The sequence below is a fragment of the Mytilus galloprovincialis genome, chromosome 8 (genome assembly GCF_965363235.1).
Source record: "Mytilus galloprovincialis chromosome 8, xbMytGall1.hap1.1, whole genome shotgun sequence".
Lineage (NCBI taxonomy): Eukaryota > Metazoa > Mollusca > Bivalvia > Mytilida > Mytilidae > Mytilus > Mytilus galloprovincialis.
Window position 1 is genome coordinate 67108734 of NC_134845.1, and position 20361 is coordinate 67129094.

General features: G+C 31.5%; 3 protein-coding genes across 3 annotated transcripts; 1 reads left to right on the forward strand and 2 right to left on the reverse strand.

The window, feature by feature from the left end:
• Nucleotides 1–5061: 5061 nt before the first annotated feature.
• LOC143043477 (uncharacterized) lies at nt 5062–6802 on the reverse strand. The gene is made up of 3 exons (XM_076215759.1): nt 6653–6802; nt 5613–5739; nt 5062–5285 (listed from the first exon to the last, which is right to left on the reverse strand). The coding sequence occupies exons 1-3, from the start codon at nt 6767–6769 to the stop codon at nt 5077–5079; spliced, it is 453 nt and encodes a 150-aa protein (XP_076071874.1). The 5' UTR covers nt 6770–6802; the 3' UTR covers nt 5062–5076.
• A 3430-nt stretch (nt 6803–10232) lies between these two features.
• LOC143043759 (uncharacterized) lies at nt 10233–15137 on the forward strand. Its single transcript, XM_076215939.1, has 6 exons — nt 10233–10639; nt 11735–11973; nt 12477–12585; nt 13561–13793; nt 14248–14367; nt 14952–15137. The coding sequence occupies exons 1-6, from the start codon at nt 10387–10389 to the stop codon at nt 15135–15137; spliced, it is 1140 nt and encodes a 379-aa protein (XP_076072054.1). The 5' UTR covers nt 10233–10386.
• An 867-nt stretch (nt 15138–16004) lies between these two features.
• LOC143043760 (uncharacterized) lies at nt 16005–18934 on the reverse strand. The gene is made up of 4 exons (XM_076215940.1): nt 18383–18934; nt 17338–17471; nt 16527–16685; nt 16005–16016 (listed from the first exon to the last, which is right to left on the reverse strand). Exons 1-4 carry the CDS (start codon nt 18789–18791, stop codon nt 16005–16007), a joined length of 714 nt encoding a protein of 237 aa, XP_076072055.1. The 5' UTR covers nt 18792–18934.
• Nucleotides 18935–20361: the final 1427 nt, after the last annotated feature.

Genomic DNA, 20361 nt, shown 5'->3' on the forward strand with positions numbered 1-20361 from the left:
GTGTTTTAAATTACGGATGAGTTTATGCTGTTACGTGTCTTCTTGCTATTGACATATTCTTTAGTGTTTTTTATAAATAAAATAAACAACACTATAATGTTGGCCGTTGAACCCTGCCCTTTTTTTCCTGGAGCCCCTTCAGAGTTTTCAGTTCATTTTACTAGCAGGAAAGTCGTATACAGTTTCCAATTTCTTCTACATTATTGAAGCTTCACATTGTCGTCTCTGTTAAATTCTTCTTCCGAAAGCATCCCCATGTCTAGATAGTTTGGGAGGCAATTCGATTTTACCAAACTAGATTCAAAACTAGGAGTTATGGATGCCTTTGGCAAAGACTCCGTGCTTTGACTGTCAGATGAGCCGGCTAGCTTCTGCTTCCACAACGTCATTTAACCCCAAGGGTGACTGGGGGATAGAAATTTTGGTGTAAGATTAATCGACAGGAAAGTCATGTAGTAAACCAATGACCTTTTTCATGGTACCTATCAGAAAATAGTTACAGTTGACTGGTATCTGTTCATGATTAAAATCGGAATCACTCCATTTCTCTGACAATTTTTCCTCTAAAAATTACTTGATGTCTGCAAATTGACAGAATGGAATCTTATGGCTTTATCATCTTCACAGACCAATTTAACATTACAAAACTTTTCTGCGCGGTATGCCTCTTGCAGTCTATCTTTAATAGTCATGATATGGCTGTAAACGAACGTAATCAAAGCTGTATTAATTAAAAGCTGCTAATTGCAAAATAATTAACCTTATTTTAGATACTTATAGAAACAGGTAATATAAATTCTCCGTGTTCATGTATTTTAAGCATTCCTGTTGAAGATAAAGCTAGAAAAGCACCAACGAAAAAAGAGCTATTTTTATTGTGACCGTGCAATATGAAGATAAATTTACAAACTGAACATTTAGTGAAAATGTCTTAATTATTATTACATCAACATCTATTCCTTTACATACATACTAGTATCTAATGATATATAAATCTGAATACAATGGGTCTCTGGCCTTTGTTAGTCTTGTATTATTTTTAATTTTAGTTTCTTTTGTACAATTTGGAGTTAAGTATGGCGCTCATTATCACTGAACTTGTATATATATTTGTTTAGGGACCAGCTGATGGACGCCTCCGGGTGCGGGAATTTCTCGCTGCATTGAAGACCTTCTGCTGTTGTCTGGTATATGGTCGGGTTGTTGTCTCTTTGACACATTCCCCATTACAAAGTTATATGTCTGGACTCTGGTGTCAGTTCAATTTGATGGTACGCAAGTTTAATATCTAACTTTGTGAATAATTTGCTTTGATTCAAATCTAGAATGACCTCATCTAAAGTTGGTATTGGGTATCTTTCGCGCATGACTGCTAAATTTGCGCGCCTCATATCAACACATATTCGTATATCACCATTCTTCTTTGGTACAACCACAATTGGTGATATCCACTGACTTGGTCCATATACTGCTTCAATAATGTCCTGTTCTACAAGTTCATTCAGTTTTTCTTCTAACTTTCCTCGCAAATGATACGATATACGACGAAACGGCTGAATTACAGGTTGAATACTTTTGTCTACAGGAATTTTCAATTGAAAGTCTACTAATTTTCCCACACCTCAAAATACCTTTGGAAATTTACTTATATAGTTTGTTTTCACCACACTATCAGTCACCGTATTAACGTTTTCAATACACCAAGTTCTATTGACGTCTTATGTCCAAGTAATGCCTGGCCATCTTCCTCAATCACGAAAAAATCAGCTGAAACACAGCGGTCGTTCACACAAACATTTGTATTAAAACTGCCTGCTATAGTAAGTGGCTTGTTACAACCATAAGCGTACACATTCTTAGACGATGTCTTAAGACTCGAACTTAATCTTATTCTTCTTAAGTGCTCCAAAAGTGTCTATAATGTTTACAGTTGCGCCAGAATCAATCACTACAGGAACATCTATACCTCCAACATTAACTAATTTGCTGACTTTGCCTTGATTCCCATATACTGTAAATGCATAATCATCATTCGTTTTCGTAATCTGGTTCACTGCATGTATCATCTGCAGACTCAACATGTCGCACATTTGTTTTTCTTGAATAGTGATTCTTTGAAATTTTTTTCTTCGACGAGAAGGAATAGAGAAACTTTTGGACCTACGAGCTCCACACGTTGCGAAAAGGATACAGGAAAGATAAAGAATAAGTTCATACACCACATCTTCCTTTTTATTTTGTTATATTGGCGAATGGACGTTGCAAACTCTAACCACCAATTTTGTAAATAATCTTGAATTCCATTCAAATTATGAATTATTTACGAGGTAGTTAAATTCACGTGCAACATGTACATTGAGCTACAGTTTTTTCTTGTAATCTACACCCGATATCTCCTGGATATGTGCACGCCAGTTAAAGCTAGTTTGTCTAACGAAGCGTTTATTTTCATCGTTTTGTAAATATTTTAAACATCGTATTACGTACATACTAAATAGTTTTAAAATTACATTGATAGGTACTCTACATTTGTATTTGTGTATCAAATGAATTAATCTATGCACTGATTAATCCACACGTTCACAGTTGTGTATGTCAAGTGTTGCTATTTATAGGCACGTATATACCAATTGATGTATGTATATCATATAGTGACGAATCAAAAATACAAATTACAACAGATTACTGTATCACATACGTTTAAACTATTAGTAAACAACAAATAAACTGTGCATGTTCATGAAGGGGGTACATGACTTTCCTTAGTATACCCACACATTTAAATACTTCCTTGAGGAATTAAATTTCTGAAGTAATAGCAACGTCAAAATAACTTTGGTAGAAATACAAAAAAAAAAAATAATAATTCCCCTAAATCTGTTTGGGTTAGACTCAAGTCCACATTTTGTTGTTCACCATTTTCACTAATAAAACATGACAAAAACGAAGATATCAATCAATAAGTATTTATCAAGAATTCATAATAAGGTCTGGATTATTCGATAATCATAGATATTTCATACCTCATTTAGAGGCCATACAGTAAAAATTAATTGACTGAAAAGCTCCAACTTCGACAATGTTGGTTATGATGAGGGAAACTATACATGCTATCAGAACCTATACCATCAGTCAGGGTAATAACTTAAACAGGTGATTTCAGAATCGCCTAGTTAAGTAACTATGACAATTAAAAATGTAAAATAATCACAATTTGACACAGATTCTTCAAAATCACTTGCCAATGCCAAGAGTGTCCAGTAATTTCTTCTGTTGAAATGCAAGGTCTTTTCCTCCTATGAAAGGTAATTTGTATTTGTTTGGCGTGACGTACAGATCTTTCTCCACCGGATCTTTACTTATGTTAGTAAAATTTCTAGATTTCTTCGATATCCGAAGATCATGGCCAGTGGCCAATGCTTGTTCTTCTTCAAATCTTGTTACCAGGTCACCAGAACCAAAATACTTAAAATTTGTTCGCTTTACATCAAAAAGAACTACCAGTCCCTCCACTGGCTCATACACCTGCTCTGTGTGAAGTTTTTTCATAGATTTTTTTATTTTATTTATTATTCTGCATTTGGAGCTTCTCAAAGCTTTTACTCGGAGGCCAGTTGCCTCTGTCTTTGTTTTTAATTTTTTCACGACACCGGGTTTAAGTTTTTTTTTTATTTGTTTTGGTATATTATCCATATTATCCATTGTGTTATCTGGACATAAAATCTCAGGCCCAGCCACTCTGTTGGTTGTATCTGAAACTGTAAAAAAAATGCTTTAATAAAATTGAGAATGGAAATGGGGAATGTTTAAACATGTTAAATTATCATTTTATAAGTTTATGAGCATGATAAGTGTGGTTGTTCAAAAAGTATCTGCCTGTGCCACTTTAAGCAACCATTAATCTCTCTCAAGTCATGTGCTTACAAGCAGACACCATAAGTCATGATAAGTAAAATTAAAAAAAAAGTAGTTAATTGTGTACACTTGTTTATTATGTTAATCATGTTAATGTTTCAAAGGTCAACATTTGACAAGAAGAAAATCTTTTTTCTCTTTTTTTTCCCTGTGATATAGACTCTTTGAGTTAAGGTTTATGTACCCTTCTGTAGCCATTTTTGTACGAATTTTTCAAACATCAATTGTATCAAAACTACAGATATAATGAATAAAAAAGACAGGCCATTTTGAACACTGAAAATACATGTATAAATCAGTAAAGTTTATGATCATTGGGATAGAATTAAAATGAATATCTGAGGCCTTTTCATTCATTAATGATGGATTATTGCCTTTTTAGGGGGTTGGTGGGGTGGGGGTTGAAAAAAAATACTTTGGCATTGCTGAAATAACTGAAAATAAATACAACAAATTTAGTATACCAAAGAGGTTCTGTTCCCACATCTATACAGGACAACACAGTAAAATGGCTGTGTTACAGTAAAACATTTTTAACAAAATCTTACCAAGAAGAAATCTTGTTTCACCCAATAGTTTTGTTGTGAAAATAAGTTTCATACAACAAAGGATTAACCTCAATGTAAAAAATAATTGTGATATTCAAGTTTGCATTTTTACTTGTACCTATATATAGATTTGCAAAATTTAAAATCAACTTAAGTGAATTAAGCTATTATTAAAAGAGGTTTGATAATTATTTTAATTTACTGATCTACTCTGAGATAGTTGCAATCTATGTAAAACATACCTTTGACCTAAATAGAATTCCATCTCTCTCTAACTTCTATTTGCCTTAATCAAATGGAATGACACATATTACCACAACACATTGGATGGCAATTTTGAATTAGGGTGGATTGACTTTTTTGGTTCTAGAGTTATGTCCCTTTTTAACTTAATATGCCAGCATGCTATATGCATGGATACATTCTCAATTTATTAAATAACACAACTCATTCAGCTAATCCATATTTTCAATTGTGTAAGTGTTTCTGTTCAATTTTTGATAAATTTAGCAGCTTGTTATAATCAGACTATCTATTTTATTAGGATTACTAATAATAACAGTTAATATTATACAGTTGAAATCGATAGGCAACACAGAACAAAATGGTACCCTTATAATTGCTGAAGGTTAAAATAATTAACACTTACAGCCTGGCCAATAATGTTAAGCTGTGCTGATATCACAGCCTCCCTAGGCTTTCCTTTATAGGGATCAATCCTAATCTGCTGTGCATCTTCCCTGAAGACCTCCTTTTCTCTCTCGTCTAATTTTCCCCACTCATTTGCAATATGTTTGCAATATGTGGGACCATCCATTGTTCCTGAAATAAATAAACAAGTCCTTTCAGTTCAGAATTAAGATGTCAAATTATTAGATACATAATTATGTGCAGACAAGTTTTGTTTTTAGCCATTAATAAATGCAATTTGTCTGTTATTTTTATGTTCCGTTAAATATGTTTAGTAAATTTATAAGTGTAAAAGTTGGTTCTACTGGGGAAAAAATGTGTTTCTTGCAATGCTGCTAAAATTATATATATGGTTTAACAAAAAATGTAAACGTCTAAAATAATCAACTTCAAACTGCATGGCATTATTATGTTCAAAGCCAAAAAACAATATAAAAAACAAAGAAACTAAAAACAAACCCCTTTTAACTGTTTTAGCAAACAAGGCATAGGAATTGGTCCCTGTTGTTATTGCTGCCTTTCTTTTCATAGGTTTACCCTCTCCATTTTCTCGTCTTTCTTTGGCATTTCTATTGCCAATCCATTCCTTAAATATTTTTAAACTGAATTCACATTGACAGGAAGTAATAAGGTAGATACAGTATATAATTAATAAACTAAGTATAAAGAAACTAATTTTGAAAGATGAATCTTATGACAATTGAATAAGAATGGAAACGGGGAATAAGCAAATACATGTAACGGATAAGATACTCATATATATGTTATTTTTTTACATGAAATATTATACAATGTGAACAAATAAAGTTTTCACTTTAAGTTAGTGAAATGTGAATAACTCTTAAATAGTGAAAAACATATACTTAATTATTTTACAAATTACAGGCTGTCACAAAAAACTTTTTTTTGGGTAAATTTAAAATTGATGATTAGTTAAATACTGCCATTAATAGTTGTTATTCTTTGACCAATAAGCGCATTTAAAAATAAGCTGTATTAAAATTGATTGACTATTCATGAGAGAGAAATATGATTGTCTGTTCAGTATAATCCAAACAAATGGCTAACCATTGTTGTCATTTGTGTTTTTACTAACTAACCTTTATTTTAAATATAAAGTCAATATATAAATCATGAAAAAAATGAAACAAAAAATAGTCTTAAAAAACTGAAAAGCTAAATTATCTGGAAAAAAAGGAAATTGCACTTTTGTAATTTGCTACATACTTATCTTGAACAAACAGGTTTTAAAGTACATTAAAGCATACAATTACACACTACTTTGTGAACAAATGATATTTTAAAAATAAAATGATTGGTAGATTTCATTTTGTTTGATCAGATGTAACTTTTATTTTCTGAAGATTTTCTCTCTTACTATTTTCAAAATGCCTCAAAAGGCAAATTGTGTTAAAAATAATCTAAATTAGCATATCTAATTGATGCATTAATCATAAAAGACTGCCTGAAAGAATTATGTATAAAATTCTAGTATTTACCTTGACCCTCTCTGTTGAAATTGCCAAAGAATTGGCAACTTCCTCTATCTCATCCTTACATCTTTTTCCGGCATACTTCATTCCCCCTTTCCAGGCTTCCTCCAACTTCACATTCATATTATGTGAATAATCTTCTCTTGATCTCTTCTAAAATAGATGCATTTACTAAGTAAAACTTTATGATATTAAATAAAAGATGTTTGGAGTTTGCGTTTATTAAAATACTTGACTTAGTAAGAGTAAAAAGAGCTGCATCACAAAATGTTCTGTCTAATGTAAACTTTAATTATTGCATAAAGTCACAAAAAGAATACAACACAATGGGTGCCACATGTGCCACATGTAGAGCAAGAATTATGCTTACCCTTCTGGAGCACCATCTGAGGTCCCCCAGTTTTTGGTGGGGGTTTGTGTTTCTCAGTCTTTAGTTTTTCTATGTTGTGTTTCGTGAAGTATTGTTTGTCTGTCTCTTTTTAAACCATGGCATTGTTGTACAAAAATGTGATTCACATGGAAGGTTAATGAGCTGTAAAGCTGAGGTTTTACCCACCATTTTTCTCATGCAGATAATGCTAACCCAAGTCATTAATAATTGTTTCACAATTTATATTTTTCACAGATTTTATTTCCAGTTTCAACTTTTGATCTGTTCTTTGTATGAATATGAATCTGACAAGACACTGACCCTGAAGCAAACATCATTCCATCCTTTAGATTTTGATGTTTTTGTTTTTAACCTTGTTATAAGATTTGATGCACTTTTTGCAATATAGGATCAGATTAATAAAAATGTACTGTCACGGTGTCACCTTGCAATAGTGAACAAGAATGTTCAAAAAAAGTCTCTGCATCTTGGTCTTAAGTGCAAAGCAGGGCCAATATTCGTTAGATTTTGATGTTTTTGTTAACTCCAAATATTTCATCAATATTGATCCAGTTGTTAAGGAGGAGTTGTGCTTAAGAGACTTGATGCCACATATTGCTATATTTAAATTAAGTACCAGTTCAATTATCTCTTTGAAAAAATTCTGACAAGAATTATTCTCAAACCAGTTTAATATAACTGATTCATATAATTATTCCACTGTAGGCTTGACCTTCAACCAGTTAAATATATATACAAAGTGGTGGTGTGATCTTCATTTCCTGTGAAACTGGTGCTAGGGTGCATCATATGATTGCAGTTTAATTTTTGCACTACATTGATGGCCTTAATATGAATAACTTTGAGATGAAGAACAGCAATAAAAACAGTTCTCTTTTGCTTTTTGGGGTTAAAGTAACAATCTTGACTGGCTGGTAAGTCCTCGCACTGTCAGCTTTGTGAGCATTTAAATATTTACATTGATGGTGTGATCTTCATTTCCTGTCAAACTGGTGCTTGGGTCCATAAGATTGCAGTTTAATTCTTGCTCTTCATTGATGGCCTTACAATGAATGACTTTGAGATGAAGAACAGCAATAAAAACAGTTCTCTTTTGCTTTTTGTGATTTGTCCAGTGTATTGCAGATTAATTTTTGCTCTATCTGATGGCCTCAATATGAGTGATTTTGAGATGAAGAACAGCAATAAAAACATTCTCCTTTACTTTTGTGATTTGTCCTGTGTATTTTTTATGTATGGATTGTGTATTATCAACTGATATTATACCCATGGACAATAACCTTTCTTTTCAATTATATTGACTATTTCATCAAGAACAGTGATCTGTTTTTTTTTGAAAAAAAAACAAAGTTTCAAGGATTAAGTTTTTATTTCTAAAAGAAATATCATATTATTTATGTCATGTATATACAGTTGTACAAAGAGTTACATGTATACATTTTTATATCAAATTATTTCTTTGACCCTGGTAAGGGAAACAACTCCACAAATGTATTTCCATTGTTAAAATTTTAAATTAAAAATAAAGTCAGAAATAGCCAGAGTGTCAGACTGATGGATGAACAGACAAAGTGAAATTCTACAGTCCCATATAACTTCACCTGTAGGGGACTAAATCTGTGTCAATATCACACTGAGTATACCACTCACTTTCCATATTCAGTGGACCAAAAAATTAGTGTAAAAATACTATCAATTTTGTACTTGAATTACATTTTTAAAAATTATAAACATGCATGCTAACTTTTTAAGTTGTTTGGACTTTGAATATAAAGTTATTCAAAAGAACTTAAATCTGAAACTAGAGAGATAGTTAAAAAAAACAGACAGACAAGTTATTCTATAGCAAAGTTCTGTATTTCATTTAAGTTTAAATTGTTCACATATTCTTTTTCCATTCAATGCCACTTTTAGTCATTTCAAAAAGGGCAAGTGATTCTACATGTATAAATGTATAAAGAGTGAACAAGGAAGTTGATGAGAGATGAGGGAAAATGCTATATATATATATATATGTTCCGGACCATATGAGTATCTGGACCATATGAGTATACTTGTTTGGTTATGAACGGGTCGGACCATATGAGTATTTGGACCATATAGGTACTTTCGATTATAAATGAAAAAAGTTTTACTACATCGAGGCATGATTCTAACAAAATGAATAAAATAAAAATTGCTATTATGAATTATGAAGTATTAATTAAGACAATTAAACATATTATGAAAATTGAAAATGAAAAAGTCATCAATGGAATTTAGGCATGTACGTTTAAGGTGATATTTACTTCCACACGGAACCATTGTTTTCCTGCATTTTTTTTCTTCTTTTTTGCGGCTGCATGAAACGGTACATGATACAAATTGAAAGCTTCTGAATCTGGGCGTTTCTGTTTTATTTCCTTTGTTATTGTTGAATAAAAATGACTTTATCCTGCTGACTTTACATCTGTGAGCAGAACAGTTGATTTTAGCTAAGAATTTGGTGAAATTTTATTCCCAAGTCGCCATAGTGTACGACAAATTGATAATGACCATGTTTAATTGTGGTCAATATAATTTGTTTGTGAGTAAAATTCACTTGGTCATTCGTCTTCACTTTATTTTATTAATTAATTAATCGTGTAACAATTACGACCATTTTACTCAAAAACTAAAAGAAATCATTATCAAAATCTCATTTTTTTTTAAATCGAAGGGTCATACCTAAAAAAAATATTATTATAGATTTCTATATTCATCGTTTTGGTAAACCGGACCATACGCGTACGGCCATGACCATACCCGTATGGTCGGACCATATGAGCATATGCATATGGTCATGACCATACGCGTATGGTCCAGATACTCATATGGTCCGGAACATATATACACATGTACATGTATCTTAGTCATTTGAATATTCCCAACAAATTTGAATGAAGCTTTGATTTCAAGTTGAAGATAAATTAAGCTATCATCACATTCATTTTTAATTATTATATATATATATATATATATATAAATACAATTACACAAATGTACGTAGTTGTATTAATCTTTGTACTGATTAAGGTATTCAGGCCTGTGCATTCAAAAAAATTTAAAGTGCGATAATATGTACAGTTCAGTGTTCATATACATGTAGCTTAAAGTACTGAACATTTATAACACATTCATTGCTGTTAGCGCTAACAAAAGACAGAATACCATATCCGGAGATGAAACCCTCCGTCTACCGGGTCAAAACTTACGCACACACGTGGTTCAACGCCCGTGGTTTAACGTTGGAAGCCCTGAACCGCCATTTTCAGCCGCCGTTTCAACTTTTTACACGCTATCTACTACTTTCACTACTACTTCTTCTAAGATGGTTGTGATTCGGAAAAGAAAAGCGTTCTTGTCTGCAAGATTTTATTCTGGGAAAAGTTCAAAAAAGGTCGTTTTCTCTAAACACTTTCGTGGTGTGAAAGCTGATGAGGGAGAAGTTTCTGACCTACAGCATCATGCAAAGTCATTTGGTGAAACTTCCACATCTTTATCATCTGTACTCTCTGTATCCATGCCAGGTTCTTCAGCAATAGAAGAAATGATGAATGAAATTCAACCTGATGCTGAAACAGGTATGTAAAAAGGATTCGTAATCATGATTTAATTGCGGAGATTTGACCCCTTTTTTCTTTTTTGGTTTGATAATTAAATGCTTTAAATTATTTGTAGTGAGATATTTGGTAAAGGGAAGATTTTTACTTGTTTTAATCTTTAGCACTGTCCCTAGGTGTCTCCCCTAGCAGGGAAATCAATCAATAAAACCAACATTTTGTACCCCCCCCCCCCTTTTTTTCACTTCCCCTGAGTATCGTGCTGCACAAAACCCGCTTATTTTAAAGGTGTCTGTTTAATTTTGATATATATATGCTAGTATGATTCACTGTTTTTTTCATCAAATTGTATTGTTTGTGAAATATTGTTAAATGACTTAATTATGATTGTATCATTGTCATTGTCCCCTGTGGAATAGAAGATAAGTTGTATTGTTACTGTATTGGCTTCGCTGTATTGTACTGTATGGTTAGAATTGCATCTTTTTTTATTTATTAATGAACTTGATGTGTTTGACCCCCCTCATCCTTTCTGTTCCACTGATTATGCTGAAATTATGCCATTAAAAATTAAAATGCTTTTAATCTGAAAATTTGGTGAAAATACTGTTTTTCATTTACTTTTATAAGTGCTTTTAGATATTGAGCTGAATTTTGGTATTGTGAGTTGTCTACAAGGAGTTATGTTATTTAAGAATTGAATGCTTCATTTTGTAAATTTATTGGGGTTTAAAAGCGTTGACTGAACTACATTTTGTATGAAGCGTGGAATAACGGGACTATTCAAATCCATAACATTGAGTTATGTACATAATTAACCAGTCTAACATAAACAAAACAACGACATATATCAAGAACGACGTTTTCACACTATTTACAAACATTATTCTCTAGTGTAAAAACATGGTGGAATGAAATAATGCTTGCAGTACAAATTTAAGTTTATATTCCTTTCTGCTAGCTTTGTTGATTTGATTTTTGAAAATTATGGCTTTGTAGTATTTGTGTAGATAAAGGCCATTGAACCACCTACTTGTATGTGTAAAATGTATCGTATGCATTACCAATGGTATTAACACTTGGTTCTGGTGTTTATATGTTTATTTTTTTCTACAGGGAAGCGTACATATTTATCTCTAAAGGAACAACGCTTGCATGATTGGAGTACCATTAGGGATGATATGTATGAGGCCTTTATCAGTACAGAAGCACCATCAACTGTTTCCTGCCATGAGTGCAACAAAGAGGCCCAACTTTTCAAGTGCATTGATTGCACACCATGGGAAATGGTCTGTGAAGACTGCTTATACAGGAGACACCAGTATCCACATTTGCATATGTTTGAAGCATGGAGGGTAAGCAATACTTACTGTTTGAATTTTTTTTTATGAAATCATGTTTGCACAATTCAAAGAAATATGGAACATATTGTTCTATTGGACATGAAGATGTCCCCATTTTTATTTATTATTCTTAAACTTGAAATGAGTGTATTATTGTCATGGTCATGTAACATTGCCAAATGTAAAAACATTGATTAACATATTTATTCTTATTATTGGTGAATGGATCCACTAGCCTGATTTTTTGTTGGTCTGGTGAATATTTTAGTATTGTCAGTTAAGAAAAGAGCACATTTGATTATATATAAACACATAATCTAATTGACTGTTTTTCATATTTAAAATTATAGTATCAAAAAAGGTTAGTTTTTATATATATGAAGATTCTACCCTTCATGCACTTAAGCAGCATTTATAGCTTAACTTTTTGAAAAAAAAAACATTTTTTTAATTTTTAATATTTTCTTGTTTTCATGTATTTTTTTGAATACATTGTTTTTTTATGATTATTACAGAATGAAGCATTTGTTGGGGCTGTCTTAAAAACACCTTCATGGATCTTGTCATCACACAGTGATTGTGATTCCAATTATTTTAAGAGTATTGTAATTATTGATGTGAAAGGTATGTTAAATTAATGTATTGCTTATCAAGTTACAGTATAGTACACATGTATGTGTAAAAAAGAAGATGTGGCGTGATTGCCAATGAGACAACTCTCCACAGGAGACCAAATTACACAGAAATTAACAAATATAGGTCACCATAAAGCCTTCAACAATGAGCAAAGCCCATACCACATTGTCAGCTATAAAAGGCCCCAAAATGACAAATGTAAAACAACTCAAACGAGAAAACTAACAGCCTAATAAATGTACAAAACAATGAAGGAAAAACAAATATGTAACACAGCAACAAACGACAACCACTGACTAGGGACCGGCACATATTGAATAATAATGGAAATACATATCAAAGGTGCCAGGCTTACAATTTATATTACAACAGACATGATGATGATGATGATTTGTCTATAAAAGACTTATCAGTGACATTTGAATCAAAATAATTGAAAGGCCAAATAACAAAGTTTATGAGCATTGAGGAAACTTGGAATATGTCAAAGGTACAACAAAATGTATATACAACTTAAGGCCACCAATGGGTCTTCAACATGTGGGAAATCACACACCCAGAGGAGGTCTTGAGCAGGCCCCAAGATCCTAATGTATACTAGTTAAAAAAAAAAGGAAATCACTCTTCACTTTGAAACAAAGAAAAACCTAAAGTATAATGTTTTCTAATAAAAACATTTTTATTGTTCTGAACACGACTTTACATTGAAAAAGATAGTGTGACTTAGTACTGTATTTAACGGTTAAATGTTCATAGTTCCTTTACATAAACAATATAAAATAGTGTTCACATGAAGAACAAATGATGAATGGGTTCCAGAATATGTACTGGGGACACATTGTCTTGGTTAATATGTATATTTATATAAAATGATTTAGCAGCAGCAAAATTTAGCATTTATACTAGTTTTATCAACTTATTTATGTTTTTGAAATAGTGAAAAATATTTGTTTACCTTTTTAGGAAGACAGCATAAACGCAACATCCAGTTTTGCAAATGTGAACCAGAAGCTGTTACATTGGTGAAATACAGACTGTGGCCTTCAACCACTAAGTTTCCTAAACTAGCATTTGACATGGAACTACTCAAGTGGTTATATGGACTACTCATAGAGTGTCATGTCTCCTGCAAAGGATTTTGTGAGGCGTTGAAATTTAGAAGTTCTAAATACCAGAGAAATTATGTCAACTTTCAGGTTTGTTTATGAACATATTCACATTGTTTGTTACTCTATGATACTGTGAATGAACTGATTCTAAACAATGTTCTATTTCCTGACAAATAGATTTTTTTCTGTACAGTTTTGAATACCATGTGATTTGGTGCCATTTATATATATTGAACAATTATGGATTAAAATTTAGATTATAAAAACCAATAATTATCAATATACATATATGCTATTGCAAGAATAAAGGGTACAACACCAAAAGAAAGCCATGAATAAATATTTAAGATAAAATTTATCCTTGGTAAGTATGATGTCAAATGATCCTTGTCTTAATATGTCAGAAGTTAAAAGTAAAAAAACACAAATCTTGTATGTTAATCAAATTAATAAAAACAGGCTTGTTTAGTTTATATGAACTTTTTTTAATATTGACGATTGCGAGAAGAAGATAAGAACTTTAATCTGGTGTAATTTTTAGGTGTTAGACATCTACAAGTCTCTTATGACCGAGACTTTTGCAGAATTCAGGAACTTCTTCCAAAGAACTGAATTTCCAGACAAGTTAGATAATGGAACTGAATGTCCAGCTTGTTTTTCAGTAAGTTTCTTTTAATTTTTATTTCACTACATTATTTAAATTTATGATTTATTATATATGATTAAATGATTTTACTTGTCTTTTGCATCCTTGTAGAAAAAAAAGAAAGGTATATGTATAAAGAAAGACTAATTTTCAGTGCTGAACAAAAACATTCTATATATTTTTTGGATTAACCAAAAAGCAACAAAAACAATATAGTTTGTGTTTGAAATATTCGAACTGGAGTTGAAAATCAATTATCGCAATGGAATATAATACAATCAGAAGATCAAGCCAATTTTCCAAATCATACACAATGTGCTTTGGTGAACCAGTGGTGACCAGTTCTCTTTTAAGACTGAAATTCCCACACAATGGCTAGGGACTTGGTACATCTTATACTTTATCATTTACAAGTGTCAGCAACTAAGTAATATCCATAATATAGGAATAATAGTATGAAAACACCTGGGAAAATATCAGATTTTTATTTAAAAATAGGTTAACCTTGTTTGTTTAATGAATGTTTTTTTTTGTGCATATATGTATTGATGAATTCAAATTCAGCTAAACATTATGATGATGAATTGAATATATTTCAGACATTGCCAAAGATATACAGTTTTGATGCTGATTTCCAGCTAGTTAGGAAGGCATCATCTGGCAAGCAGTGGGCAGAACCAAAACACAGCAATAAATTTTTCTTGGACCAGGCTTCAGTAGATGCCTTTATGGGCAATTATTACGAAGACAGGGGAAAGCCTGATGTGGTAAATAGTTTTCTCTAATTCTTCGGCAATTTATCCCTTTCTCAACCCATTGATTATCAAAATTTAATCAACGTGTGGTTCATTTGATCTCAATACTTCATTGGTCGAATTTCCATTATGACGTCACATTTTCTTGCTTTCTCTAGAATTTTTCTATTGTGAAAATCATTATCGTTTGTCAGCCGGGGTGTGTAAAACTGTGGAAGATAAACCTGGTAACTGACACGCACACACGTGCACCATGTGTACGTTGATTGGGAATTGCCGCTGCGAAAGATCACTATCATTGACCAGAATTCATAAATTATACAAAATAAATACATACTAACCCAGCTTTACAAGTGCAGTAAGATTCAGTAAGTTTCTGTTGCCCGATTTCAATGTGAAGACTGTGTGGCGAATCATTTTTCCTCATAGACCGCCAACATCTTGCATCTACACGTACGGCACCATTTACTTCAGATATTCTCAAATCATGGATATATCCTTGGGTAAAATAATTGAGACCTTTTGCTAATGCCTTCTTGGATACGGATTCACTCTCTGGCAGGTAAGAAATAGCGATGGTTTCGGGAATTTTTTCAAGAGAATCGTTGGTGATGTTGGTAGGATTACGATGCTGAGCCTCCATTTTGAAAGAAGCTTTGGGTTCTTAGAAACAATTGCTAGGGGGGCGTGGCTTAATCTCTTATCTCGGAACCATGAATTCAAAAGGAACATTGATATTTGATGCTCATACTAACAGCAAGACAAGAATTATTGTCATTACAATTTTTTTCATTGTCAAATTTTAGTTTAAAAAAAAGACATTTAATCTGCTTAAGGTGGCTCGTGGGTACAAAAATTTCAGCAAAAAATTAAACCTTTATTTTTTCATTACAAATTTTATTTATTACGCTATAAGTTATTACTTTATTATATGGTACAAAAATCAACCAAAAAAACGATTCGGTTTGGCCCCAGATGACTTTTAAAATGTTTATATCATTGAAAAAGCTCCAAATTATCTCCCTTTGGTGCAAAAATGCCATTTTTGGCATTAAATTTGAAATACCTTTTTTAACTCTTCGGTGACCTATATTTTTTATTATTGTTTTCAAATTAGCTGTACATAAACTAAATAATTGTAAAATTTAAGCGATTTCTGTAATTAGGTTATTTTTTTATTTTGATATTACCTCTATTTCTCCTATTACAATGTATTAGCTCAACAGAAAAAAAGGAAATTAACAAAAATGTATGCTTCTTCTGTAGGAGGCAGATTGTGAGTTAAATGGACGGTGACCCCATTTTTTTATTTCATTTTTCTTTTAAGTATATGTTAAATTTCATTTATAAAAAAATAGAGCGAAATCCTATATTAGAAAAAAAATTTGATTGATTCCCAGGAGCCCCCTTAAAACTTACATTTTCATTTTCTTCAAATCTCTCCAATGTCTCACTAGTATTCATATCTAAATCTGTTAGTTTACTGCTACCGCTGTTACCATGGTTATTACTGGTCAAATCTTCATTTTTGTTGATGTCAGATGGCGCTTTTAACTCATGGTAGGTTAATGGTACATTCTTTAATAAATCAAAAATTAAATACCAGTTAAATGTATGTATATTATTACTTATTACCATGAAGATATGTTTTGGTGTGTTACAATTTTTGTGTATTTTGAATTGCAATTAAATAAGTGTGTTACTTAACTTTCTTATTTCATGTTGTTTTTTTTCCCAAAATATACATTTTTCGCATGTATTTATTTTTCACCTCCTGTGAAACTTTGAAAAAAAGTACCGACTTGTTAATTACATATTATTCCAATTGAAAAAAATACAGTAAATTCCATAAGACGGTTAAACTTCATTTTCTTTCAAGATATACCAGACATCAAAACATGATTTAACAAAGTAGGCTCAAATTAATTATGCCAAAAATGAAAGTTTTTCAATAGGATCGTTTTCCCTGTTGTAGTGGTACCCTGAATAAAAATTAGAAGTCAGAAAAATAAATATCTCACAGTGAGACTCAACTAAAAGACCAAAAATGTAGACCATTTTATTATATGGTCATTTAAAAGTTTGTGTTGACCATTTCTACATCATACACCTTTAAAAAAATATGTCAGCTACAAAAAGCTGAAATATATTCAAGACTGTGACATCTCAGTGTCCACTATATGCTGACACTAACAATTTCATAATATAATATAAAAAAAATAATTGTTACCTCATAACACTGATGACGTTGATGGACTTCTGAGTCAGTAGTACCTTCAAAATGATTGCACAAGCGAGTTATAAACCTTTTAACATCTGGTTTATTCAATGCCATAAAAAAATCCAACACTTCCTTTGGCGGTACTGAAAAAAAATTCTTATAATTTAGTTCTGAGTTGACATGTTAATAAACTTATAAATATTTTCTAGTTGGTTTCCTAATTCATTTCAACAACACCTTTAAATGTCTTTTGATTGTTAATCCTTTCATTTCATATTCAGTGGCGGATCTAGGGGGCAACTCTCCCACAGAGAGCCGTGGTGTAATGGTTAGTGTATCGGACTACTAACACAAAGGTTCCTGGTTCAATTCCCGTTCGGGATGAAAATTTCAGGAACTCAATTTTCGGCTCTCCCTTGACACCATTTGCGAGTATGGTCTTGCGGAAACGATGATAGTCCGTCAGAAGGGGACGATAAATGGTTGACTCGTGTTAAGAGAGAGACATATCTCTTGCACGTTAAAGACACCCTTGTAGATTTCGAAAAAGAGCAGGCTAAAGTGGAAAGGGATTAATATAAGTTGCAATATATTATTATATTTATATCTTGTTTCCCAATCCACTATGAATGAATTTGTTTAAACTATGTATGTTGCATTGTAAGTCATACACTATCTTGTTTCCCAATCCACTATAAATAAATATGTTTAAACTAAAACTCTCCCTTTTTTTAGACGATCAATGCAGTTGTATCTAAACGTGTGCTTGAAACCCCCATATATCCTGGGTTTGGACCCCCTCTCTTTATGAAAATGGTTGGATCCACCCCTGATATTTTTTTAATTGTTGTAGTATTAGTTTATGAAAAGATGTAAAAAGTTGAGAAAAAAAAACAACAATTAACCTGACAACTGTTTAAAATGCCCTTTAAGAATTAATTTATAATGCTACCAAAAATAATATAACTTGTCAAGTCTTATAAAGACCTTAGAGGTGTAATTATAGTAAATCTGTTATGTAGTCACAACACAATAACTACCACAATAATTTTACCTGGAATTCTATTTGGTCTTGACATAATGAAGTCCATTTCTACATCTTTGTTTTCAATAATGTTAGAAGCTTCCAGAACTTTTTGGCCTGTTGTTGACAAATCAATTTCCGATTCTTCTACTACTGTATCGCGGTCTTCAAATTGGAAGCCCAGGTCTGATTTATGATATTCCAATATCAAACTGTTTTCGCTCACTTTATTTTTATCAGTTGCATTCGTTTTACCATGTCTTACAGCTTTATTTACGTTTTTTTTTCTCCGTTTCTTTTTTCTCTGTTTTTTTCTCCATTTCTTTTTTCTTGGACTTAGATTTTCTGTTTGTTCAAAAGATTCCTTCATTATGGCAGTAACTTTTCTTTCCCTTTTTGTAGATGCTTTATTTGAATAGTTACTACCATAGTCCAACATACATTGAATAGTTTCTTCATAGCTTTTTTCAGGATTTTTATTAACAATTTCTTTCACAGCAGCATTACCAAAACCTGTTAGTTGGTCTTTATTGCCTATGAAAAAAAAAAAACATATTATTTAAATCTTTATTTAAAGTTTGAATTCACTCAGACAATCACACCTTTTATAATTGCATGTAATGATGTATTCATGTCAAAATTTTGCAACGTTCATTCTATACATCCCAACAAAAAATAATAAAAAAGGGGGTTGAATAACTTTTTCTTTATAAATACTTATAATAAGTAAGTAAATTTGTATTAAGAGTCGGCATATATGATAATACACATATATTTATACAGGGACAGTTAATTTGGGACAGTTAAATTGTTTCTGAGTAAGAAAATAAATAAAATAAAATAAATCTATAACGTTGATCATTCTTTAGTCTTAGATGCATGATATTTATATAATATATTTAAATTTCAGAAGAATGTAGCTGGCAAAAGGAAAAAAGGAATGGTTGAGGAAAAAGAGAACTGATGATCATGAAATAAAATAAATCAATATTTCCCTTAATTATTGTTGCAATCTTTTATTTTGTTGATTGTGTCATCTAAGAAACAATGACATGCTAAACATAATGAAAACTAAAGATCAAAAGAAGGAACATAAGTTCAGCAATTACAGCCAATTTCAATAAGTATGTAGCTAAAGGTATCATCTTTGGTTAGCTTGCTTGCTAGCTGAACTTTGAAGTCATTGTAAGGTAAGGTATACCACCCTCCTGCCAAATAAAAATAAAATACTTGTCATTTATTCAAACAAATATTACATTGGGTCATAATATAAAGCCACTTCTCACTGCTCATGCATTATAAAACAGTACATAACATGTTACCAACATCATTCAACAGAAAAAAACCGGCTAAGGTAATGTCTTCAGATATAACAAAAAGTCAAAAACAAGTATAAACCTGATAACTAATCATATGAATAAAAGAATTTAAATTTCTATTTAATAAGTGCACAACGTACACTGACAGCTTATTGTGTTAGTGTTCTGTCACTAATCTTTTTGATATGTTCATGCAACTTCACAACACATTAATATTTATCTAGTTATAAATTTACGTTACTAAACATGTTTTCTTGATTCTTTTTTAAGTCTTTATAATAATTTTTTTTTCAGTATATGCTCAGCACTATTTAAAATGCAACAGTTCCGTTTTCATAAAGGCGTGGAATGAAAAGATGTCAGCAGCCAAGCAGACAATCAAAAAGATCAGTCTATAATTCAAACTGTTATTCCTTAGAGGGGCACTAACTGTCACTCAAATAACCTGTATATTAGTAGATTTTTGCATATTTTACAATTTAGATCTAATGTGATATTAATATCCAAATTTAAAAGTGAAGGCAGCTAATAATAGAAAATTATAAAATCACATAATAAAGAGATGTAGCTACTCAAAATTTATATGCATAATTCATAATTTTGGCGTGACAAATCCTACTGGAGGTAAACTGTTTTACCATTATATTTTGTTTGAAAATAAGAAAATGTGGTGTTTCAAATTTTTTAATG